Source organism: Halichoerus grypus, chromosome 4 (genome assembly GCF_964656455.1).
Source record: "Halichoerus grypus chromosome 4, mHalGry1.hap1.1, whole genome shotgun sequence".
Classification (NCBI taxonomy): domain Eukaryota; kingdom Metazoa; phylum Chordata; class Mammalia; order Carnivora; family Phocidae; genus Halichoerus; species Halichoerus grypus.
This window is the reverse complement of record NC_135715.1, coordinates 185561217-185587128: the sequence shown is the minus strand read 5'-3', so window position 1 is coordinate 185587128 and position 25912 is coordinate 185561217. Positions and strand designations below refer to the sequence as shown.

General features: G+C 44.1%; 1 protein-coding gene across 5 annotated transcripts in view; it reads right to left on the bottom strand.

Annotated features, from left to right (window-relative positions):
* ARMC9 (armadillo repeat containing 9) overlaps positions 1-25912 on the bottom strand; it is a 151632-nt gene that overhangs the window by 122678 nt on the left and 3042 nt on the right. For all 5 annotated transcript variants that reach the window (XM_036110120.2, XM_078071451.1, XM_036110119.2 and 2 more), the window contains exons 2-7: positions 19944-20031; positions 18433-18558; positions 14342-14512; positions 12633-12788; positions 6499-6591; positions 4774-4798 (exon numbers count right to left, since the gene is read on the bottom strand). In XM_036110120.2, coding sequence (XP_035966013.2) covers positions 4774-4798; positions 6499-6591; positions 12633-12788; positions 14342-14512; positions 18433-18558; positions 19944-19994 — 622 coding nt within the window. In that variant the 5' untranslated portion in view covers positions 19995-20031. The remainder of the gene's footprint in view (positions 1-4773; positions 4799-6498; positions 6592-12632; positions 12789-14341; positions 14513-18432; positions 18559-19943; positions 20032-25912) is intronic.

The window sequence follows — 25912 nt, the reverse complement described above, 5'->3', positions numbered from 1 at the left end:
TTCCGATGATGAAAATTCTACAGGATGGTTTATAATTCCATTTCGTGGTAATGACTATTAGACAGCATCTGTGAGAATTTTCTCAACGTGTACCAAGTGGCAAATGATGAATGAAGAACCCAAACCCATTAACTGGGGCAAATGACCTCACAAATCATCAATATAGAAGCCACCGAAGTTGTCCCTCTTGAAAGGGGACTGCACAAAGGAACATTCCCCCTCGGAAACTCACTGCGCGATTAGCTAAACGTAAGGGACCCAGAAATATTTGTGACCAGTTCAAACACACTGTTCAGCAGCCTGCTGTAGAGAGACAGATCCCACCTTGCGGACACCTTAACTGCCTACAAACAGGACCTGACCGTTACTGGAAGCTACTGGGGTCGCAGCTCCAAGATCTCAACTTTATTTCTGAGCATTAAAAAGAACTCTGACTCTTTTTTCCTTCTCAAAAATTTTATGAGACGAGGACGACCAAGCCAAGATCCCTAGCTGTGCAAGAGCTCAACTTTTAGCGGAGAGGTCTCATTTCCAATTCCATGTTATATTAATAAAACTGTCTTAGTCATGCCAGTGATATTTATTGAGACTCTTCATATTTCAAAACTACTGACAGAATTTGTACCGAAATCCAAAGAACTACATCCCAAGTTTTAAACAAAGAGATATATACAACTAAAAGAATGTGGGTTAAGGTCACAGAAAGTTTCTCGATCATTCCAGCATGCATTGAAACAGTAACAAAAGTGATGGAGATCTCCCCTGTGGCCAAGCCTCAAGCTTTCTCTTAACATTTCCACTTTAAGTACATTGCTTTTTTTTTTTTTTTAAGAGTAGATGAGATTTAATTTTAGTGATCCCTTTGTTGCTCAAAACAAAATGGTACATTTTAAAATATGGAACTATTTTTCCAACATCTAAAAATCTAAAATCAATCACTCTAACTTTACAATACAATATACTCTCTCTTCTTTGTATTCAGATATAAATTGGGTCTTTGCTGTTTTGCTAATCCACAAGTAATGGATGGAGAAACTTATGATGTATAACTATGAATACTGGTCATCATTTTTAAAATACCATTTAGGGCTCTACACTCTAGAAAAATGGTCACTTGCTCATTTTCTGAAGGAGTCAAATCAATTAATGGCAAAAATGCCAAAAGATATGATTTCTCTACCTTTTTTAGATGGCCAGGTAAAATAATAACACAATATGCTCTATTTCCTACCTGAATTTTTCTTCTAAACTCCATTTTAAAATATAATTCCTTTTCAGAGAATTTTCCACTCCAATCACTTTTTTTTTTTTTTTTTTAAGATTTTATTTATTTGACAGAGAGAGAGAGCACAAGCAGGGGGAGCGGCAGGCAGAGGGAGAGGGAGAAGCAGGCTCCCCGAGGAGCAGGGAGCCCGATGCGGGGCTCGATCCCAGGACCCTGGGATCATGACCTGAGCCGAAGGCAGATACTTAGCCAACTGAGCCACCCAGGTGCCCCTCCAAGCACTTTTCTTGCCTCCTTCAAAAGCTTATGGAAATCTTAGCTCATCCATGAAACCTTCCTATCAAGACACACAGAATAATGACTCGCCCAACCATTCAATGTAAAAAACAACACCTAAGTCTAGAATTAAATTAAATTGGGGGCATGTCTGGGCTTTGAGATCACTGCAGCCATAAGTGTGGGAGGAGGGGACGAAGTGCAGACAACCGGCTGTCACGACACTGGCCCGGGCCCCTGGTACCAGCGCTCTGCAGCGCTAATCTCTGGTATCCATGGCAACGCTGCACGCGGCGCTTATTCTGCCACAGCCACATGCTGGGCCTGCCAGTCTCAATTCCACAGACATTCTGCTTGGCTTCCTCAGAAAACTCAATTAAAACTGAACCTAAAAAAGGCTCAAACACCCTGGTCTCCTTGCTGAAATCCAAAGGAAAGATCTATAGAAAAACACAGGCTCTTCCCCTCCCAGCTTTTGCACTCCCTCTCCCAGATTTATTTTATCTGTAAAATTGGGCTACTTCTCAGAGACATGACTGGTTCCTGGCAGAAAGCTATCCTCCAAAGCTGCAGGGTATATTGGGGTGACAGGGGCTGGCTGAGACTCAGGAATCGGGGAGGTTTCCCACCACTTTCCCTCCACCAGTACCTAGGAGTTCAAAGACCGAATCTGAACAGAGGCCAAGCAGATTCAGTCAAGAACTAAGGCTATCTTCTGAAACTCTAAGGATGCAGGTGAGGTAGTGGTTTTAAAATGACTGCCCCGTCTTTGACACTCCTTCCTATCAAGAGGTGGAAGGTCATTCTCCTTTCTTTGAATGTAGATTGGCCTTAGGAATTGCTTCTAATGAGAATGTAACAGAAGTGACACTGAGTTACTTGAGAGGCTGGTTTAGAAAAGGTGATGCAGCTTCCACTGGCTCTGTCTGGGGACATTTGCCCTTGGAACCCAGCCACCACGCCGCGAGGAAGCCTAGGCCACGTAGGAGTTCCACTCAAGGGCCTCAGCACAGGCCCCCAGACTTGCGCAGGTGGGTGAGGAAGCCTTGAAGATGGCTCCACCAGGCTCCATCGGCATCCAGGAGACACTGAGGGAGAACTGCCTGAGCATACGATTCCCAGCCATGCAAGATGGTGATAATAATATAAATGGACATTGTTGTTTTATGCCACTAAGCCCGAGATGGTGCACTAGGCTGGAACAGAAACAGAAATAGTGGGGCAAAGGTGCATTTCCAGGAGTTGCAGGGCAGGACCCAAATGCCCAGCGCAATTTATGAATTCCCACTGTTCCGGGGGCACCTGGATGGTTAAGCAACAACTCTTGGTTTTGGTTCAGGTCATGATCTCGGGGTCCTGGGATTGAGCCCCACACTGGGCCCCGTGCTCAGCACAAGGGTCTGCTTGAGGACTGGAAAGGGTATATGATGTGTTTCATGCCTTCGGTAAGTTCTGGTGGCATAATCCTCAGTCCCACTCCCTCTGCCCACCCCCCCTCACACGCTCTGTCTCTCTCTAAAAATGGATAAGGAAATTGTTAAAAAAAAAAAAAAAGAATTCCCACTGTTTCAAACATGAGAAAACTGGCACAGGACCCACCCCAGCCAAGGCCCGGGAACTGTACTAACTCTTCAGGGAGCAGGCCCGAGGAGCTGAAGAAATCTGCTCAGGCTCATCCTCGGGCTTAACTACACTGTGGGCGGAGCAGTCTCCGGAGCGCCAAGGTGACCTGGGGAGCATTCCATGTTGACCCCATACGGCCACATCTGTGGTCAGGCAAGGACCGATGCTCCCCCGTGAAGGATCAGTGGGGCCTGTCCCTCTGAGCTCCGGGGGGTGGCGGGGCCGGTGGGGCTGGCGGGGCTGGCAGAGCCACGCACACACGCAGAGCCGCTGGGCTGGGGAGAGGCAAGCCTACACAAGGCCGAAACAGGCATCCAGACTTCCCGCCACCTCCCTCCTGGGGTGTCAAATCTAAAGCTCGTCTGTCAACTCCCTGGAAAGCAAAGAGCTAAATAATTTACTAACACTTCCTTTCTTTATAAAACTTTAACTTTCTAAAAAAAACCAAAAACCAAAAAACAACCACACACACACACACACACACACACACACACACACACACCCATGGAGAAACAATGGCAGGAAGTTTTGAGATCAGCTCTAACACTACCCTGCGGCGGGAGGGGCAGACGTGCGATTCCACGTGGTAAAACTCCACCTGCTGGGGACTGAGGATTAGGCCACCAGAACTTACCGCAGGCCTGAGCACTTCACACAGCCTTTCCAACATTTCAGCGGTTTCCTAATGTAGCATCAAGGCCGAAACTCAGGCAAAGAACCACAATTGTGGCCACTGACTTTGTTTTGTTGTTGTTGTTGTTCTTTTTTTTTTTTTTTTAAACAAACCCTTGTGTCGAGGGCTGACTGGCCACTGACTTCATATTAACTAAAGTTTTTCTCACCTTACCGAAAAATGAACAGTTCTGGTTAAAAAAAAAAAAAAAAAAAAAAAAGGCTAATAATGGAAAACCATCATTTTATGCTAAAAACTTAATGTTGGAATTCCTACTCTGAATGCAAAAAATGGAAATGCTTCTAAGATGGGTGCTCCATACTGCTACAGAAATAAGACCCCCCTAGACTAGTTCAAGATAGAAGTGACAGATACTAAAATGATTCTTCCTCCCACCTCCTCCTGCCCCCCGTGCTGCACCGTGTCTTCTGGCTGTGCCCTTCGGGACAGGGCCTGGACTCCCTTCATCTCTCCACATGTGGGCTACCTGAAGTGCCAGCCCTACTGCACAGGGGGCCTCCAGGAACCACAGATAAACTTGATTGCAGAGCACTTCATAAATATTTAGACTCTGTTTTATTTAAAAAAAAATATTTAGACTTTTAAAGCCCTGTTCCCCAAGTGCACGAATTTTCTCCATCTCTGCTCCTATCTCACTACTCAAAAGTGAGTCAAACTTTTGAGTTGGCAAAACCGTTCTTTAAAAAATGTTAATCCAGGAGCGCCTGGGTGGCTCAGTCGGTTAAATGACTGACTCTTGGTTTCAGCCCAGGTCGTGATCTTAGTGTCATGAGATCGAGCCCCACATTAGGCTCCATGCTTAGCTTGGAATCTGCTTGGGACTCTCTCTCCCTCTCCTTCTGCCCCTCCCCTCTGCTCGCTTGCGCTCTCTCTCTCTCTCTCTCCCCGCCTCTAAAATAAATAAATAAATCTTGAAAAAAATAAAAATTAAAAAATGTTAATCTAGATGATTTACCTTTATGACTTTGTCCGTTCTCCTTCTGGGATGAGAAAGGAGTTGAGGAAAACAGGCACTGAGGATAAAGTCCTCAGGGTCTCTCACATTGTGCAGCCAATCTGAGAAAGCCTTAGCAAGATACAAGAGGGAATTCTCAGGACGGTAAAGTCTGCTTCTTCATGTAGCTATAAGGAGCTGAGACAGTTACTGACTTCTCAGTACTTGGATGGCTCACTCTCAAGTGAACCCTCTTCTCTCCAGCTCAATTCCTGCTGCATGCGTGCAAGTCTTATGCTGTTTCAATAGCCCCCCAAGCGGCCTCCTTGTCCCCTTCCAAAGACCTTCCCCACTGCTACCGAACATTCTCCTAAAAATGCAAACTGAACTCATACCCTTCAACTCTGTCACTTCAATTTTAAAGCTCTACCCTAAGGAGACTGAGATGGGGATGACAACAGCAAAGCACAGTAGATAAGATCACAGACTCTGGAGCCAGACTGCCTGAGTTTAAATCTCAGCCCCCACATATCAGGCCACATGACTGAAGGCAAAGCACTTAACTTGTTTGGTTTGGGTTTTCTTAAAATTTTTTTGGTAACAGCTTTACTGAGATATAATTCACATATAACTCACTCATTTTAAGTATATATTTCATTGGTTTTCAGTATATTCATAGAGTTGTGCAACCATCACTATAATCAGTTCTAGAACATTCTTATCACTCCCCAAAAGACCTCTGTACCCATTAGGAGTCATCCCCATTTTCCCTACCCTCCCTGGTCCTAGGCAACCACGAATCTACTGTCTCTATTGATTTGCTTCTTCTGGACCTTTCATACAAACAGAATCATATAAAAGGCAGCCTGTCATGTCTGGCTTCTTTCACTCAGCACGATGTTTTCAAAGTTCATCCACACTGTAGCATGTGTCAGGACTTCATTCCTTCACATGCCTGAGTAATATTCCATTATATGGGTATGCTGCATCTTATCTAGCCACTAATCCCTTGATGGACATTTGAGTTGTTTTCACTTTTTGGCTGTATTGAGTAACACTGCTGTGAACATTCATGTACAAGTTGTCATGTGGACATATGTTTTCAGTTCCCTTGGGTATATAGCTAGGAGAGGAACTGCTGGGTCACATGGTAACTCTATGTTTAAACTTTTGAGGAAACAACCTATTTTTGAAGAGTATTTAATGATATGGGGAAATGCTCTCTTCATTTGGTAAAAATATTTAAAAACACACACATGTACAGATATCTATGTTTATTTAAACATTACATACTTTTGGGTGTATGTATGTATACAAATGCATTTCTATGCTTTCCAAATTCTCTATGAGGAATATGATCAATTTTATAATCAGGAATAAAAAGGAGTGATTTTTTTTTTTTAATGTAAATATGAACATGGTATTCTCCTACTTAAAATGCTCCAAAGGCTCCTCTTGACTTACAAGACCTCACACAAACCTTTGTGCCCTGGCCCTGCCTAGTCTCTGACTTTCTATTCTGTTCCAGCAATACTGAATTCCCAAATATACTGTCTCAGTCCTTTCACATGAGCTGTTCCCTCTACCTGGAATTCTCTTCATGGGCCTTGCCACACTCTGCCATGAATGCTTCATTCACCTGGCGATTACGACCGCAACACTAACAGTTACCCCACCTAGGAGGCAGCCTGAGCCAGCGGGCTGCCCCCGCACCACAGGCGGTGTCCATCTGCTTCAAAAGGATACGTATAACGTTAAAAGCTTTGGCGTGTTGCTGGCTTTAAAAATTAAAGCCAGAAACTTTTCCAACTTCAACTTTAATTCTGGAGTCCAAGAATCCTGAAATAAAAAAAGAGAGATAATAAAAGCCCTGGATCATTAAATGCCAACAGCATTGTCAAATGGTGGCCTTTGGCTTAAATAACGCCATCCAACACAGTTACTGAAATCAAAAGCAAGATGCCTTGCCTGTGGTGTGATGCCGCGAAAAATAGGTTTTTGGACATCTGACCAATTCGTTTATAAAAGATCAGATACCCACAGCAGGAGGAAAGAACGGAGTTCTGTCATAAACAAGGAAAAAAGAACCCTGTACATGATTTGAATATTTCATGTGATTTAAACACAAGCATGACAAATAAGCGTATTAGGTTGAATGCCAACCAGAATTCAGAATCGTTGAAGCATACACGGTGCTGGTGGGCATACACGGCTAGCACTCAGTTCCTGAGAGTTTCCCAAAGAGAAAGGCTCATTTCCTCATCTAGATAAGGAAAAAAAAAAAAAGACAGAAGCTGTTATCTGCCTCAAATAACCCGTCATGTCAAGAATTACGATATACTTTTAGTTTGCTTTGTCCCTTAATAATAAATTACTTATCTCAAATAATGCTCATTAGAAGGAAAAAATAATGACTTAAGTAGTAAAAGAAAAAGTGTGACAAGCAATTATCCTTCTCAGGCAATTTTCCTTACAGTCTTTATATAAAAAAATCTATCACCCAAACCAAGAAGTTCCACAGAAAAGCAGCAAGATCTCTAAAAATTCCTATCAACTTACTTCTTAGGCCCTGCCCCACCCCCGCAGACCCCCGTCCTTCCGCGCTTCCCCTCCCCAGCTCTGTGTCCTTATCCATGCCCCCACCCCACCCGTTCTACCCAGGGCATCATCTGGCTTTTTGAAAAAATACTATCTTATATTTTTAGAAGACTGTGTAATTTCCTGACATGGCATGATAGCTTTAGTTATAATGTGTGTGTTATGGGTTGAATTGTGTCCCCTAAAAAGATATGCAGAAGTCCTAGCCTCCTCAGAATGTGAGGTCATTGGAGCGGGGTTGTTGTAGATGTAATTAGTTAAGATGAGGTCATATTGGAGTAGGGTGGGCCCTTGATGCAACATGACTGGTGTCCTTCTAAGAAGGAAAATTTAGACACAGACACAGAGAGAAGATGGGCCTGTAAAGACGGGGGATTGGAGTTATGCTGCCACTAGCCAAGGGACATCTGAGGCTACCAGAAGCAGAAAGAGGCAAGGAAGGATCCTCCCCTAGAGGCTTCGCAGGGAGCATGGCCCTGCCAACACCTTGATTTCAGACCTCTGGCCTCATGAACTATGAGACCGAAAGTTTCTGTTGTTTAAGGCACCCGGTCTGTGGCCCTTTGTTACAGCAGCTCTGGGAGACTAATACAGCGCGCTACCGCTCAAGGCTTCTGCGCTCAACCATACCATAAAGAATTGCAAGGAAGGACTACCATGTTGGCCAACATTAATGAAGACATCTTAAAAAACAAACAAAACAAAATATTTGGGACATGGAGACTTCCAGTTAAATTGCTCTGTTGCTGATTACTATTTTGTATCACCACCAAGTATATATTTTCAGTTTAACTGTTTACCTTCTGATGCTCTGCTAATGACAAGGCTAAGATTGGGATAAAACCTCTCTGGGCAATGAATCCCCTATTTTTTTCTTGACTGCTCTGATTTTTCTGTGCTCTCAGCTTTGAGAACAAGAACATTTCCAAGTCTGCTAGGCACCTGCCTGCCCAGCTCCCACAGGCATGGGGGAAGCACTGGGCTGGTTCTCCGTACTCCCTGCACGAAGCCACTCCCCCCCTTTACATCACAGTCTCTGCACTTACAGAATGTAGACTTTACACTAGACGAGTGATCATCTGACTTTTTTTTTTCCAACAGCAAAACCCTTCTGATCATTCAAAGTCTTGCCCAGAACCCTAATGTATGAAATGAATAAAAGCAGGGTATTCTTGTGGAGGGGAGGGGAGAACTCCATGCTTGACTCTCTTGGCCTACCCACTGCCTCCTCCCTCCCTCGCAGAGCCCACAAGAATTCCTTCCATTTCTTTCCATTTTCACTAACTAAGCTTGACTTGGTCCCTGGCACCTAAGTGCCCAAAAGTTTTTCTGGAAGTAATCAACTAGAGGAATACCTAAATATTTCTGCAAGGAGATGCTCACTGACAAACAATTTGCTGAAAAGAGCTCATTACAATCTCTACAAAATAATTTTCTTTCCTGACACCTCAGCAGAAAAGATAACCTGAAAAAGCAATGAAAACAACTAAAGAAGCTGCATAAGTTAACCATATTTTAAAATCCATCCCCAAGTGGCAAGAAAGGAAAAGCAGAGGCTAAAAGTGACAGTTTTCACTCTAAGGATAACTCAGAGTCTAGAAGACCTTACACCTTAGTTCTAAGAGCGGTCATGGTACAGAAGACGAAGACAATAGGATCCACTCATAGTAAACAATCTAATAGGAGACCCTAGCACAAAACTGGGATCCCAGGGCACCTGGGTGGCTCAGTTGGTTAGGCGTCTGCCTTCAGCTCAGGTCATGATCCCAGGGTCCTAGGATCGAGTCTTGCATCAGGCTCCCTGCTTAGTGGGGAGCCTGCTTCTCCCTCTGTCCCTCCCCCCTTTCGTGCACTCTCTCTCTCTCTCAAAAATAAATAAAATCTTTCGAAAAAAACCCTGGGATCCCAAAGGACTATACCATCAGGAAAAAGTCAAGGACAAACCAATCCACTGTCTAGAAGGCGACAGCAAGAAAATCTACCTGTCTTGACCTTGACATTAGGTAGAAGGGAGGAAAAACCTCATTTGAAACTTCATAACCCAAACTAGTCTCATTAAAGATTGCAGCCTAAACTGAAACTATCTAGGTGGTTCCCAAAGCCTTGAGCAAAGAAATTTAATTTAAAATGATCCTGGGTTGGTAATGCCCTAGATGACTGAGAGATGCAAATGCAGATCTCTGAAAGAACCAAACTCCACTCAGGCCTCAAAAAACTCCCACAAGTCCCAAGTAGAATAAACTCATTGTCAAAACTCAAAATAACTAATTTTTTTTTTTCAAAAAAAGATAGAAGGCGCCCTGAATGAACCAGCAGAAATTAAACACAGCAGGATCAAATCTATAAAGGCTCCTGATGTTAAAATTAACAAAGAATATAACACAAATTATAATATGGTAAAGAAATAAAAAGAAAGGGTTGAAAATATGAGCAAAGAACAAGAGACTATAAAAAATGACCCAGTAAATTTGAATTAAAAAACAAAAAGAACTTCTATTAACAAAAGTTAGTAAGTGAAATTACAAATTCAATTAAGAATTAAAGAACAGATTAGACTGAAGACAGGTGTGAATAAATCACCCAGAATACAGTCCTGACAGAGATCACGAGATGGAAAATAAAGATGTTAAGACACATGGAGGGCTCAACACTGTGAACATCCTTGACTCTACTGAACTGTACACTTCACAATGGTTGAGATGGTAAATTTTATTTTATGTGTATTTTGTCACAAATTTTTTAAATGAAAAAAAAAGACAGGATAGAAGAAGCAAGTCTAATGCAGATTTAATCAGATACATAGATTAAATGTAGATTTAATCAGACATCCAGAAAAAGATAATAAAGAGGAGAGGCAATATATGACGAGGAAACAGAATTTTCCAGAGTCGTTCAAAGACACAAAACGTCACATCCAGGAAGCCCAACAAATCCCAAGTAAAAATAGAAATCTACCCCTAGACATGCCATAGTAAAATTACACAACCTCAAAGGTCAGAGAAATAAGACAGAACACCTACACAGGAAGAGCAATTAGACTGTTGGCCGACCTCCAATAGCAACAACGGGAGCGGGGTGATAACAACACCTTGTTATCAAGGGTGCGCCCGGGTGGCTCAGTGGGTTGAGCCCGACTCTTAGTTTCGGCTCAGGTCATGATCTCGGGGTTGTGAGATCCAGCCCACATTGGGCTCTGAGTTCAGCATGGAGTTTGAGATTCTCTCTCTTTCCATCTCCCACTGCCCCTCCCTGCCCCACACGCATGCGCTCTCTCTCTCTCTCTCAAAATAAATAAATCTTAAAAAAAAAAAAAGAAAGAAAGAAAATAGCTGTAAGCCTACCATTCTGGACCCTGACTAAAAAAGCAACAGAGACATTTCAGACAAGCGAGAACGGAAAGAGATTGTCACCTAAAGGAGACTCTAAAGGGATGTATGTGAGGCAGAGAAGATGATTACAGACGGAAGGTCCTTAACGCAAGACGGAAGAGCGAGCACATCTATGGGTGAACAGAAGGGTAAATCCATACACACACAGACGGCATCAAATAATAAGATTCCGTAACGTGTGGGGTTCAAGTATGTAACTGAAATACTCGACAGTAACAGTAAGTGAGCTGGGAAGGAGGGGATGAAGGAGGTGAATGCATTCTAAGGTCCTTGTAATGGTCAGGAAGACGAGAAAGATAAGAGCTTTAGGTTCCGTTATGCATACATACTCAGGTATCTATGACGGCCACTGAAAGAACATGTGTAGAGAGGAGCAAAAGGAAAAAAAAAAAAGGAAACACATGACTCCGCATGAATACTGAACCCTGCAGACTCGGGACGCCGAGCCAGAGCGGGCCAGCCGCCTGCCGAAGCCCGGGCTGGACCTCAGCCGCGGCCGCAGTGCTGCGCCATCATCTTCATAAACAGAAGTCTTCGCAGTGAGAAAATCCACTCTTTCAAGTTTCACCGCCTTCCTTAACCGTTATGTGTTTTCAACCTTCTCGGAGAGGAAGGGGGCAAAACTAAATTTGGATGGACAAAGAAAACCAAGCACAGAATTCAACGTAGGCTACTCTATGACAAGCCTGCTTTCATGAAGTCATTCAACTCTGTGGCCTTCAGTTTAGGGGCTACTATTCGGGAATGCTGACAGGTGTCTGACTAAAGCATAACGGAACAGGAGACGGAGACATACTGGGTCTGGAGAGAGAAGTGCATCTGTTGTCCAGTGGCGCATGAGCTCTCTCCAAAGAGATGCTTGGAAACAGTGTGAGATCTTTCTTTAGAAAAAGCAACTGCATCAGTCTCTTAAACGCGTTTTCATAAACCTCTCAGGGGACATCTTAATTTTATTAAGTCAACAAGAATTACTACAATGGATAAACACTGATAATAAATAGTATGCTGAAATGTCAACTACGGTGAAATAAAACAATTAAAAGAGCTCCAGGAAAGTAGTCTGAAAGAAGTAATAGTACACAACCAGGTCCTCAGACATGCGCCAAGTAAGTGAGACTCTGAATAGAAATTAAAACACATATAGCAGGGCACCTGGGTGGCTCAGTTGGTTGAGCAACTGCCTTCGGCTCAGGTCATGATCCTGGAGTGCTAGGATCTAGTCCCGCATCGGGCTCCCTACTGAGCGGGGAGTCTGCTTCTCCCTCTGACCCTCCCCCCTCTCATGTTCTCTCTCTATCTCATTCTCTCTCAAATAAATAAAATCTTAAAAAAAAATAAATAAATAAATAAATAAAACACATATGGCCAGCAATTATGTAAAATAACCTAGTTCTTTTCAGGCCACCAATTTTCGATGTAATTGAATAAAAATTATCCTTTCGATATTGAAAAAGTATGCATGGAATGCTTTAAGAAGTACACTTAAAAATAGTTATATTAGTCCTAGTTAACAAGTCTTTTTTTTTTTTTAAATATTTTATTTATTTATTTGACAGAGAGAGTCACAGCTAGAGGGGGAACACAAGCAGGGGGAGTGGGAGAGGGAAAAGCAGGCTTCCCGCGGAGCAGGGAGCCTGATGCGGGGCTCGATCCCAGGACCCTGGGATCATGACCTGAGCCAAAGGCAGACGCTTAACGACTGAGCCACCCAGGCACCCCTAACAAGTCTTAATACAACCGAAAAGTGAAACTTTATGGCACAAGAAAAGTTTGTCAAAGAAAATTATCTGAGAACAGAAGCGAATTTTCAGGTTTTTTACGGCATCATTCAGAAACCACTACCGTCGACAAGGTGAAACCGCAATGCCGCCCCGGATCCGACTGGTCACTCACCTGGAAGAGCTCTTTAAACGAGGGGTGGACCATGGGGTTGGGAACAAAAGGCAGAGCATAGAAAGGGAGAAACTCCGTGGTCTGGCTCAGCGCTGCCCCTTTGGTCTCCAGGTAGGTTTTGAAATAAGAAATCCTCTCATCCAGGTCCTCTTTGTCCTGCAAAGAAGGAAAGATGTTCGCTTGGGGTCTCCTGCTGGACGCCCGGTCCCCCCCCGTCCATCCCACTCTTTCTCCGCGGCTCCTCTAGTTCCAGCCACGGTGCTGGCATCCTCCCCCGCCCCCCACCCCCCTGCCTAGCAAGCACAGGGTCTCTGGTCATTCAAACACCACCCCTCATGTCCCCCTTGACGGAACTTTGTCAGGAATTTCAGAGAACTAGATATATAGTTCGATCTGCTGCCCTTTTACTTTATAATTATCATGTTCTCATATCCTTAAAATTCTTCATAAACATCATTTATACCGGCAGGACAAAACCTCACCTCATGGGTCTATCACAGTTTACTTAACCAATTCCCCTATTATTAGACGTGTGCACTGTCTCCACTTGTCACAGATCATAAACCTGCGTCTCCAGGATTCCCTCAGGAGAGGTGCAGAAGCTGCCATCGCATCCCTCCTTTCCTCTGCAAAGCTCACTAAGGACTGATCTTGCGGGCCGCACTGGCTCCACGCGTGATCCTAGGCAACCCCGTCCCTCTCAGGATTTGATTTCCTCCTGCGCCTCAGCGAGGTCGGAGCACTTGAGCCGCTCAGCCCGGAATCGAGTGCTCTCCTTCCCTGACCACCTGGCCGCACCAGAGCCGTGCACCCTGTGTATGTGTGCTCTTCTAAGCAACACACCTCACTCCGTCTACACCGGGAAGCCCTCTTCTGGCCACTGGGCTTAAAAAAGTGTATGGTGTTTATTGATTTTTTTAATCTTACGTCAAAATAAAAAAGTTAGAAAACAGAAATAAATATAAGGAAAATGAAAATCTCCCATGGTCTCATCCCCCATGCACACTGTCTTGAGGAACAGGAATGGCTACCGTGACTTACTGTAAAGCTGCTCCGTCCACCACTGACCCCTCCCCTGGCCCCCCTGACATTTTAGTAAGTGAACACAGGTGCTTGGGGGCAGTAGCTAATGCAAGGAGAAGCCACTAAAGAAAGGCATGTAGTCAAATATCAACATGGCCCTGCTCCCTTCTGTCATTTGCTCTGTACTGGGAGGCTTGGCGGCCACAGTAGCGGGCGCTCTCAGCCGTGCCCTCAGCACCACTGCAGAAGGACTGCAGAGGCTACACTCAGCTGACCGCTCAGACAGACCTTCACAAACAGGCATCTTTCCACGGCTTAAGCTCAAACTTCTCTTCTATTAGACAGTCTAATATGTGGTCTCAATAGGTGTCCTCTTAGACATACGTGTATTCATGTTAAGTTGCCAAATAAGGAAACTTTATTTTGCTGAGTTTTCAGAAATTTGAGGCATTGAGGAAAACCATGTAGCTTTCCATACAGAAATTATTAACTCTCTGTATAAACTAGAAAATAAACTACTGGGAATGAGACAGAAAATCATGCACAGGACATGGGACGCCTACTCCTTGGAAGCAATATGATAAAATGGCCACAAAACTAAATTAATGCTCATTTACAAAACAAAAAGCTAACATTTCCCCTTGAACACACCACTCGGACCCACCCAAATCACAAAGGGAACCTACAGGTCTCCCTAAGGAGTGTTTCAGAAGATAGATGGCAAAATGGATGTGAAGATAGAATTCCAACTTCTGGGCAAGGGAGTCACGATCTCGGATGGAACTGGGAACGTGCTCCTCCCACAAATCGAAGAACACCTTCTGGTCGCCATTGTCAAATGCAGCAACGAGGTCCTTCTGTGGAGAAGACATCAGACTGAACCCCAGTCATAAGGGAGGCCCATTCTCCCAACACCCCAACTTCTTACAAGCTACCCAATACCCTGCATACCCCATACACTCTGTGGTTCCAGTGTGAGAACTCAGTCTCCTTCCCGAGATAAGGGACAGAAAACCAGAGAGCTAGAAGGCTTCAAGCATCTTAGGCTGAGATTCCCACAAACCAACCCTGGTTGCAAGGTGAAGTCTCAGCTTTACAAGGAACAGATGAAACATTTAAGTCTCTGACATGGAAGGAACCAGGCACAGGCCCAGGACTTGAGGCCAGAAAACTCACAGGCACATAAATACGCTGAAGTCATCCTGTAGACTTGCTGACCCAGAGCATGTGATCGATAAAAACCAGGCCAGATCCAAAGCCCAGCCAGGCCTCAGTGGAACTCACCCCGCACACAGAAGCTTACTGACAGCCCAGCTGAGTCCTGGAGTGGCAGCTCCTACACACTGCCCCAGTCAATCCCAGGCCTGGGCGGCGGGTGCTGTCATTTGCTCCCTGTTGCTAAAGCATGTCCCATTGAGATGGCACTCGGGAAGTGACGACAGATTCCCAACACACCATGCAGTGACTGTCTATGTCCACCAATTACAGAAATACGGATGCACAGGCTGGAGATGGAGGAAGGAGCACAGGCCTGGTGCTCTTCCCACCTCGGGGCTGTGTGAGTCTGACCACGCAGGGCAGGCAGTTTCCCAAACTACCGTGCAAAAGCAGAAATAGAGAATTCTGGGGAAAGGAGGTGGCAATTATCATGCCACCAGCCTCGCAAGAATGATGACTGACCCATTGCAAATACCTGCTGCGTAATTTTACAGATTTAGGTATAAGGCAGAATGGACAGAACTTCCTAACGGTCCCAAACCATGTGATTCATATTGTTTTCCTTACTGTATCAAATGCCCAAGATACTCAGACCTACATTTTGTGCTCATATGCAAAAGCTTTTCTTGGATTGGATTTTCTACAGAACCTTCTGTTCCCCCCACCCAACACCATTATTCATCACCATTAATTGATCATTGTTTTTTTATACTTTTTAAAAATGGCTTTATAGTTTTCCTCTTTTTTTTAGGTTGTTTAGAAATAAGCTTGTTAATATTATAAAATGGGAATGTACTGCACAATGTTGCACTGTCCGGTTATACTTAAAGACATTCATTAATAAAGAATCCATGAGGGACGCCTGGGTGGCTCAGTCGGTTAAGTGTCTGCCTTCAGCTCAGGTCATGATCTCAGGGTCCTGGGATCAAGCCCCGCATTGGGCTCCCTCCTCAGTAGGGAGTCTTCTCCTCCCTCTGCCTCTCCCCTGGTTTGTGTTCTCTCTCTCACTCGCTCACTCCCTCTCAAATAAATAAAATCTTAAAAAAAAAAAAAAAAAAGAATCTTCAGGGTGCCTGGACGGCAACCAACTCTTGGTTTCAGCTTGGGTCGTGATCTTGGAGTCTTGAGGATGAGCTCCACTCAGTGTGGAGTCTGCTTGGAGCTTCTCTCTCCCTCTCCCTCTGCCCTTCCCAGCTGCACTCTCTCTTACTCTCTCTAATAAATAAATCTTAAAAAAAAAAATCTTCAACTGTGCTTATTACAGAAATGTTCTCTATTTCATGTGATCAAGAACAACTGACTATTACCTTACTCTGGAAGGTCTTGGCTCCTCAGCCTTGGAAACAGCGAAGGACAGCCTGTCAGCAGCCATGGGAAGGGAGGTGCCCAAAGTGCGAACAGTCAGGCACCGCGGCGTCCGGAAGAACTGGGAGGAAGCCCATTACTGACTGACACGAGGTGCAGGGGACCTTCCTAAGTGGCAGCACTGCTGGAGTCTGATGCCCCTCCAGGCTCACTGCGGCTGAGCTCGAAGCCGACCCCGCCATCCCTGCGAGCCACTCGGGGGGAGGCATGCTCTCAAGAGGGGGCTGGAGACCAAGAGCTCTTTGTGTGAGTGAGTTGCGTGCAGACTCTTGTGAGTATTTTAAGGCTTCGAGTCAAGGTATTTTCTTACGTGGCTTGGCAGAGTCCACATGTTCAAATGGGCCATGTACAGTTTGTTCTAAATTCTTCATTTGTAGACCTGGGACCACAAACTTTCCTGTATCATTATAATCACATCTAAAATCCATCCTAACTTATGATTCATATTCTGTACCTGGAAATAGTCCCTGCATTTAATATCGACATACAAAGCAATCCAGTGTTACAACTCAATACAGTCACAAAGATTAATGATCTTCTCTAATATAAACTATGATCCCAGCCAGAATCACCAAGCTCAGAATATTTATACACCATCAACAATAACTTATAAACACACACACACACACACACACGTCTTACAGAACTGTGCTTCGGGAAATTCTCCATTTGTTGAGTGCCACTGGCACTTAAGATATTTTGCTAAGCTGCTGTTCCAGGTATTTTTGTTTGGAATAGCTATCACAGTGGGCACAGCTGTTTATTGGATGAGCAGAAAAAATATGCTTGTGGCAATCAGAAAGTTTCAAGGTCTTTCAAGTTATAGAAAAAGGGACCTGAATACAACTGAGAAATGTGAACCCAAACCACAAGATATCACTTCACATCCATTAGGGACTACTATTAAAACAAAACAAAACCAAAAACAAGTATTGGCAAGGCTGTGGAGAGCTTATAACCCCTGCACACTGTTGATGGGAATGTAAAATGTAATCACCATGGAAAAGAGTATAAAGGTTCCTCAAAAAATTAAAACTAGAACTACCATATGATCCAGTAATCCACTTCTGGGTATATATCCAAAATAATTGAAAGCAGGATCTCAAAGAGATATTCGTACACCTATGTTCACAGCAGCACTATTCACAATAGCCAAGAGGTGGAAAAAACTCAAGTGTCCACTGATGGACAAATGGATAAACAAAATGTGGTAGACATATAATGGAATCTCCTTCAGCTTTAAAAAGGAAGGAAATTCTGTCACATGTCACAACATGGACAAACCTTGCTCCCTGTCCCCTCCAGCCTCCCTGAGCTAGAATGCAAGCGCCTGGAGGGGTGAGCTTTGGTTTGGTTCACTGTGTCCCCAGTGCCTAAAATGCATAACCTAAAACTGCTCAGGATGGGGACCACATTTGTTTCAGTTCCTAAGCATTGCATGGTTTCCTCTTTTTCTTCTTCCCAAGAAATGCACATTAAGGAGGGCACTTGATGGAATGAGCACTGGGTGTTATATGCAACTGATGAATCACTAAACTCTACCTCTGAAACTAATAATGTATCATATGTTAACTAAACTGAATTTAAATAAAAAATTAAATAAATAAATAAAATAAACAGAAATGTACTTATGTGGAAGATATTATGTCACAACCCATTTCCTAGGGAAGGTACACAGATTTAAAGATGACATTACTGGGACGCCTGGGTGGCTCAGTCAGTTGAGCACCTGACTCTTGATTTTGGCTCAGGTCATGGTCTCAGGGTCATGAGATAGAGCCCCGTTGTCAGCGGGGAGTCTGCTTCTCTCCCTCTTCTTCTCCCTCTGCCCCTCCCCCTACTTGCATGCTCTCCCTCTCTCTAAAGTATATAAACAAATCTGAAAAAAAAGATGATATTACTAATTCACACAAAAACACCTGAGCATCTACAAGTCACACTGGGGGTGTCTGGGGGCAGCTGGCCGGCTCAGTCGGTGGAGCATGTGCCTCTTGATCTCAGAGTTGTGAGTTCCAGCCCCATGATGGGCATAGAGTTTACTTAAAAAAACAATCAATTAATTAATAAAATAAAATAAAAGTCACCCTGACCAAGTTCCCAGAAACAATTCCAATATTCTCTAATAACTGCATTTTTTACAAGTTGGGAGCATCTTGATTATTGACAGATATCAAAAAAAAAAGCAAAATGTTACCTGGATGATCAATGATCTGGAGTCCCTTAAAGAGCCACCTGCTGTTTTAGATAATGGCTTTCCTTTTATTTTGCATTCTTTTGAAAATGTTTTCAAGGTGTCTTCAAATTCAGCAAAATCTAAATACTATAAAAAAGAACATGAATGTATATACAATTCTCTATTTTAACGTCAACAAAGCAACTGTCTCTGATGTAATTGTACCAGCTCGAAGTTACCACCTATTTATAATGGGGTTAACGAACTGTCATCTTTGGGAGAATTCAGGATCCAGCTTAGAATTTACTTACTCGACACACGTACCCAAAGCCTAGAAAGACAGTATCATAGAAAATGCTTATTTACAGAAAATAAATTTGCTTTCAGAAAGAAAATGGGAGCTGCATGATTCATGATCATTGTTAATAGAAGCAAAAGGATGTGTGCAGCATTCTGACAAAGGCAGAAGTGATCCCCAGAAGGCCTGACGGCTTTGGGTCTGGTAGGTCTCTGGGAATTTGCTCTGAAACTGGCCCTGGAAAGAGTGCCTGTCCTTAAGAACAGAAGACCAGCCGTTGAAAGACGGGCAACGTCATCACTAATCCTGGAGCATGGCACTCCTGCTCACCGCCCATCCTGGCCCCTCTCCTGGCCTCCCCTACCATGTACTCTACTGCTGTTCTCCCCTCCTTCTCAGTTTGTGGCAGTCACGTCTTTTGGTTTCCACCTCCTGTGCGCGGGCTCTTTCCCCTTTGCTGGGACGGCTTTAAGAATGTATTCGTGACCACACCAACGAATTCCAAAGCTGTGTTTCCAGGGCAGATGCCTTGCCCCATGGCCGTGGCTCACAGTGCCTGATGAACGGTTTAATCACAGACTAAAACAGGAGCAACAGTTTCTTGAGCATCAGCTATGTGCTTGCCCCACGCTAAAGGCAGTAGAGAATATAAAAAAGCCTAGGCTATGGGTCCTGTCCTTCAAAAACTTTCAGTGTAGGAAACCTAAATGTCCATTAACAACAAGTTAAGTAGATACAGTGGCTCAGTGAAATATTCTACAGCATAAAAAGTATGAGGCAGATCACAGGAAGATGTTCACGCCACATTACTGTTGATAGAGAAAAGCCAAGCTTCAGCACAATGTACATGGCATCATTCCATTTTGTAAAACAAACTATAGACATGTAAATATATTTTGAATATTCATATAAAAAAAGTCTGGAAAACTAGACTAACCCATTAACAGTGGTTCCTGCAGGAGTGGAGCGCAGGGAAATGAACTTTTTGTACTTCCACATTGTTTGAATCTTTACTGTGAGCATATGTTACTATTATAATTTTCTTTAAAGAAATTTTTTTCAAGTGGCTTTAAGATTTCAATTTAGTTATGAAAACAAAAAACTCATATAATGGAAAACAGGTAATTCTAATGTAAGGATAGAAAACACATTATAAGGCACTGTAAAATTTGCTGCATTGTAAAATACAAGTTTTCAAGATCTCTTTCTGTGACCCGTGTTTTGTAAAACATACCTCTTTCACAAGTCCAAGTAATTCTGATTCATGAGCCAGAACATCCCCCATATTGAACGGTTACTGTTAATTCTCACAGCAAAAATCTCTACAAGGCAAAAATAGAAGATAAAAGCTTTCATTTCAACCATCTGTGGAATCATAAAAAGGTGGCTGTGGTGGGCAGAATAAGGCCCCCATCCTAACCCCCAGAACCTGTGAATATGCTAGGTTGCATGGCAAGAGGGAATTAAAGTTACACACGGAATCAAGGTTGCTAATCAGCTGACCTTAAAATAGGGAGAGTATATATGATTATAAGGTGGGCCCAGTGTAATCACAGGGATCCTTATAAGGAGGCAAGAGGGTCAATGTCAGAGTGATGCATCGCTTGCCCTGAAGGTAGAGGAAGGGCCCCAAGCCAAGGAATGAGTGCAGGCAGCCTCTAGATGCTCAAAAAGGCAAGGAACAGATTCTCCTCTGGAGCCTTCAGGAATGAACAAGCCCTGTGAACACCTTGATTTTAGCTCAGTGAGACCCATTTTGGACTTCTGACCTCCAGTACTGTAAGATAATAAATCTGTGTTGTTTTCGGTCACCAATTTTATGGTAATTTATCATACGGAAATACAGAGGCTAATGTTCAAAGTAATTCCTTCTTCTACGACAACTACTAAAATGAATATGAACACGGCCTAGAAGGTGGTGTAAATGAGCAGCGAGGACTGCTTGTGAGACTGGGGAAGATTCTTCTTCTTATTTGGTACTCTAATGTGCCATAATGTGGTATGTGTAATTCAAACAGTCAAGACCACAAAGTGCATTTTAGAACAAAACAGAATTTGACTAGGTTCATTCATTTAAAGAAGGATATGCATTAATATTAATCTGATATAAATGAACACCAATTCCTCACTCTGCCTCCAAATAAAAACTAATCATTCACACAAAGATATGGGATACTACTTATCTGCAAGAAATCTTTAATGTTTCCTGAAGACCATTATCATTTAGCCTTACAGTAATGGGGGAGGAAGTGGAGTGCATTTACACAAATGTTAGCACAAGGTCATGCACCAGGGAATGTATTAGGTCAGTCTTTGTTTTGTTTAGTTTAGAGAGAGAGAGCAAGCGGTGGGGGGTGGGGGGGGGCAGAGGGAGAGAATCTTAAGCAGGCTCCATGCCCAGCATGGAGCCCAACATGGGGCTCGATCTCATGACCCTGAGATCATGACCTGAGCTGAAATCAAGAGTCGGACGCTTAACCAACGGAGCCACCCAAGCACCCCATGGTTAGGTTTTTAATTACATTTAAGGATGCACAATATCTATGTACATTTCCAAACATTTAAATAAGTAAAATATTGCAAACCTTTTAAAAACGTATTTTCTACTTTTTCTGTCCCCAGGTGTGCCCAAAGCAGCCACTCCCTGTGCCCCACTCCCAGGCTCTTCAGCCAGATGGACTGCCCATAACCCCAGGGGAATGAAAAAAGTCTGGGCACTAATACTGACTGCGCCATTCACTGGCACCTGATCTGGGGCAAATCACTGAAACTTGGAGCCTCTTTCATCTACAAAGGAGAGTGGAGAATTGATCAGATCTCTTCTAGTTCTAGGAACACATGATTCTGTAACATTACATTTTGATCTGCCCATTATAGTGCATTTGATTTCAATTATTTGAGCACAAGTCAGGAAGATTAAATGTAGTAATTTCCCCCTTTTCATTCTCTTGTCTGTCTCACCATCATCTTGTGGCTTCATCTCTCCCGAGGTACGGTGACACAATCTCCCATCCCCTTTCTCTCTCCACTTCAATTTCTATCCTATTAACAAGTGATCTTGCCCTTCCTGCTTAGGACCCTCCTGTGGTTCCACCATCCTCCAGACGAAGGCCACACCGCTTAGGCCCAACTCTCAAAGGCTACACAACGTGGCCTCCCACACTCTCTCCTTTGTTCTGTTAACTTGACCCACAATGGCCACTGTGGGGCCGCACCACCAGAAGCCCACGTCACATGCCTGCCCTCTCTTGAGGACTTTGCACTTACTGCAGACACCCTCCAGACGTCCCCGTCTCCTTCAGGTCGCTTAAGTGTCACCCCTTCAGAGAGACTTGCCCTGACTACCCTTTGTATGGGGTCAGCCCCATCACTGCTTAGTCTTTTGTCCTGTTTTATTTTTCTCAAAAGCACTAACCACTACCTGACTTGCACATCCCCCCTGTAAACAGGAGAACACCTGTCCCCTGGCAGCCCCAGTGCCTAGGCCAGGGCCCCGGCATGCTGGAGTTGCTCAAAAAGGAATGGTAGTAATTTCAGGTATGAGGAAAATAAAGCAAGGAAGGGGACAGAGCTTGGAGCAGAGGGGTCTAGGGTTATTTTAGATAGTGGGGGCAGAGAAGGCCTCCCTGGGAACATGTGGGCAGACATGTGAGGACGTGGGTACCTCCGGATCTGGGGGGGAGGGATTTGCAGGTGCAGGGGCTGTGGAGTGCGGAGAGTGGTGAGAGAAGCCAAGCCAAGCAGACACTGGAGGCCGTGAGGTGCGGGGCCACGTCAAACAGCCTTGTGTAAGCTAGCGGCCTGCGTGTACTGGGAAGCCCGGACAGGCTGTCAGGGGACTGCCACCACCCGATTTACAGTTCCTAACAGCGGGGTCTGCTGTGTGGGGGAGAAACTGAGGGGACGGAGCGGTAAGGAGGCCACGGCAAACCCCGAGCTGCTGACGAGGGAAGTCTGGATGGGGAACAGGAAGCTTGTAAAGGGTTCGGCTTCCACATGTGAAAAGGAGAGGCGGCATGACCCACTGACGGACTGGAGGTGGGATGTGAGGGGAGAAGTGAAGGGCGACGCTGGGGCCTAGGCAGATGCCATGTGCTGAGGTGGGGGAATCTGGGGGCGCTGTCTGAGAGGCTAGCTCAAGAGTGCCATTCCAGCCATAAGTGTCACAGGCCCACGAGGCATCCGAGCGAGTGGGGTGCTGAGAAGGTCTGGTGCATGTGAGTCCGGAGTAAAGGGAAAGGCGATTTTCTGTTTCAACATTCCTTTGGCTATCTGGGGTCTTTTCTGGTTCCATATAAATTTTAGGATTATTTGTTCCAGCTCTGTGAAAAAAGTGGATGGTATTTTGATAGGGATTGCACTGAATGTAGAGATTGCTCTAGGTAGCATTGACATCTTCACAATATTTGTTCTTCCAATCCATGAGCATGGAACGTTTTTCTATTTCTTTGTGTCTTCCTCAATTTCTTTCATGAGTGTTCTATAGTTTTCCAAGTACAGATCCTTTGCCCCTTTGGTTAGGTTTATTCATAGGTATCTTAGGGTTTTTGGTGCAATTGTAAATGGAATCGACTCCTTAATTTCTCTTTCTTCTGTCTCATTGTTAGTGTATAGAAATGCAACTGATTTCTGTGCATTAATTTTTATATCCTGCCACTTTGCTGAATTCCTGTATGAGTTCTAGCAATTTTGGGGTGGAGTCTTTTGGGTTTTCCACATAGAGTATCATGTCATCTGAGAAGAGTGAGAGTTTGACTACTTCTTTGCTGATTCGAATGCCTTTTCTTTCTTTTTGTTGTCTGATTGCTGAGGCTAGGACTTCTAGTACTATGTTGAACAACAGTGGTGATAGTGGACATCCCTGCCGTGTTCCTGATCTTAGGAGGAAAGCTCCCAGTTTTTCCCCATTGAAAATGATATCCGTTAATGTTGAAAAAGAAAAGCAAAGCTGGTGGCATCACAATTCCAGACTTCCAGCTCTATTACAAAGCTGTCATCATCAAGACAGTATGGTACTGGCACAAAAACAGACACATAGATCAGTGGAACAGAATAGAGAGCCCAGAAATGGACCCTCAACTCTACAGTCAACTCATCTTCGACAAAGCAGGAAAGAATGTCCAATGGAAAAAAGACAGTCTCTTCAACAAATGGTGTTGGGAAAACTGGACAGCCACATGCAGAAGAATGAAACTGGATCATTTTCTTACACCACACACAAAAGTAGACTCAAAATGGATGAAAGACCTAAATGTGAGACAGGAATCCATCAAAATCCTAGAGGAGAACACAGGCAGCAACCTCTTCGACCTCGACCACAGCAACTTCTTGCTAGACAGGTCTCCAAAGGCAAGGGAAACAAAGGCAAAAATGAACTGTTGGGACTTCAACAGGTTAAAAAGCTTTTGCACAGCAAAGCAAACAGTCGACAAAACCAAAAGACAACCGACAGGATGGGAGAAGATATTTGCAAATGACATATCAGATAAAGGGCTAGTATCCAAAATCTATAAAGAACTTATCAAACTCAACACCCAAAGAACAAATAATCCAATCAAGAAACGGTCAGAAGACATGAACAGACATTTCTCCAAAGAAAACATACAAAAGGCCAACAGACACATGAAAAAATGCTCAACATCACTCGGCATCAGGGAAATCCAAATCAAAACCTCAATGAGATACCACCTCACACCAGTCACAATGGCTAAAATGAACAAGTCAGGAAACGATAGATGTTGGCGAGGATGAGGAGAAAGGGGAACCCTCCTCCACTCTTGGTGGGAATGCAAGCTGGTGCAGCCACTCTGGAAAACAGTATGGAGGTTCCTCAAAAAGTTGAAAATAGAGCTACCCTACGACCCAGCAATTGCACTGCTAGGTATTTACCCGAAAGATACGAATGTAGTGATCCGAAGGGGCACCTGCACCTCAATGTTTATAGCAGCAATGTCCACAATAGCCAAACTATGAAAAGAGCCCGGATGTCCACTGACAGATGAATGGCAGATAAAGAAGATGTGGTATATTATATACAATGGAACACTACTCAGCCACTAAAAAAATGAAATCTTGCCACTTGCAACGACGTGGATGGAACTAGAGGATATTACGCTAAGTGAAATAAGTCAATCAGATAAAAACAATTATCATATGATCTCACTCATATGTGGAATTTAAGAAACAAAACAGAGGAGCATAAGGGAAGGGAGGGAAAAATAAAACAAGATGAAATCAGAGAGGGAGACAAACCATAAGAAGCTCTTTTTTTTTTTTTAAGATTTTATCTATTTATTTGACAGAGAGAAAGAGACAGCAAGAGAGGGAACACAAGCAGGGGGAAGTGGGAGAGGGAGAAGCAGGCTTCCTGCCGAGCAGGGAGCCCGATGTGGGGCTCGATCCCAGGACCCTGGGACCATGACCTAAGCTGAAGGCAGACACTTAACTGACAGAGCCACCCAGGCGCCCCAAGAGGCTCTTAATCATAGGAAACAAACTGACGGTTGCTGGAGGGGAGAGAGGTGGGGGGATGGAGTAACTGGGTGATGGACATTAAGGAAGGCACGTGATGTAATGAGCACTGGGTGTTATATAAGACAGATGAATCACTGAACTCTACCTGTGAAACTAATAATACATTATATGTTAATTAACTGAATTTAAATTTAAAAAAAAGGAAAGGTGGGAGCTGGATGTAAGCATTTGGAAACTGTCAGCATAAAGATAGCATTTCAGGAGACAAGGATCCCAAACAGACCAGGACTCCTAAGGAGAAGGCGTAGCAGAGCAGAGCTCAGGCCTGTGCCTGAACCCTGGAGCACTCGGGGACCGAGGGCTCAGGGAGAAGAGAAGCAGCCAGCAAGAGATGAAGCCAAGAGCAGTGACTTATCGGTGGGACACAACCAGGAGACTGTGGAACCTGGAAGCCAAGGAAGGTGTTCCTCACATCAACTGTGACTACACATGGTTGAGTAAAATGTGGGCAGAAGACTTGAGCCCTGGATTTGGCAACAGGGAGTTTGACAGTGACGTGGACAAGAGCAATGAAGAGAGGCACCTGACTGGAAAGGGTTAAAGAGAGGAAGAGAAGTCACAAAGGAGGGACAGGGAGATCTGTCACAAAAAGGGGAGGAGAGATCGAGTGGTGGCTAGAAAGATATGGGAGGTTTTTTAAGGAGGAAGATATTATAAACAGTAGGTTTG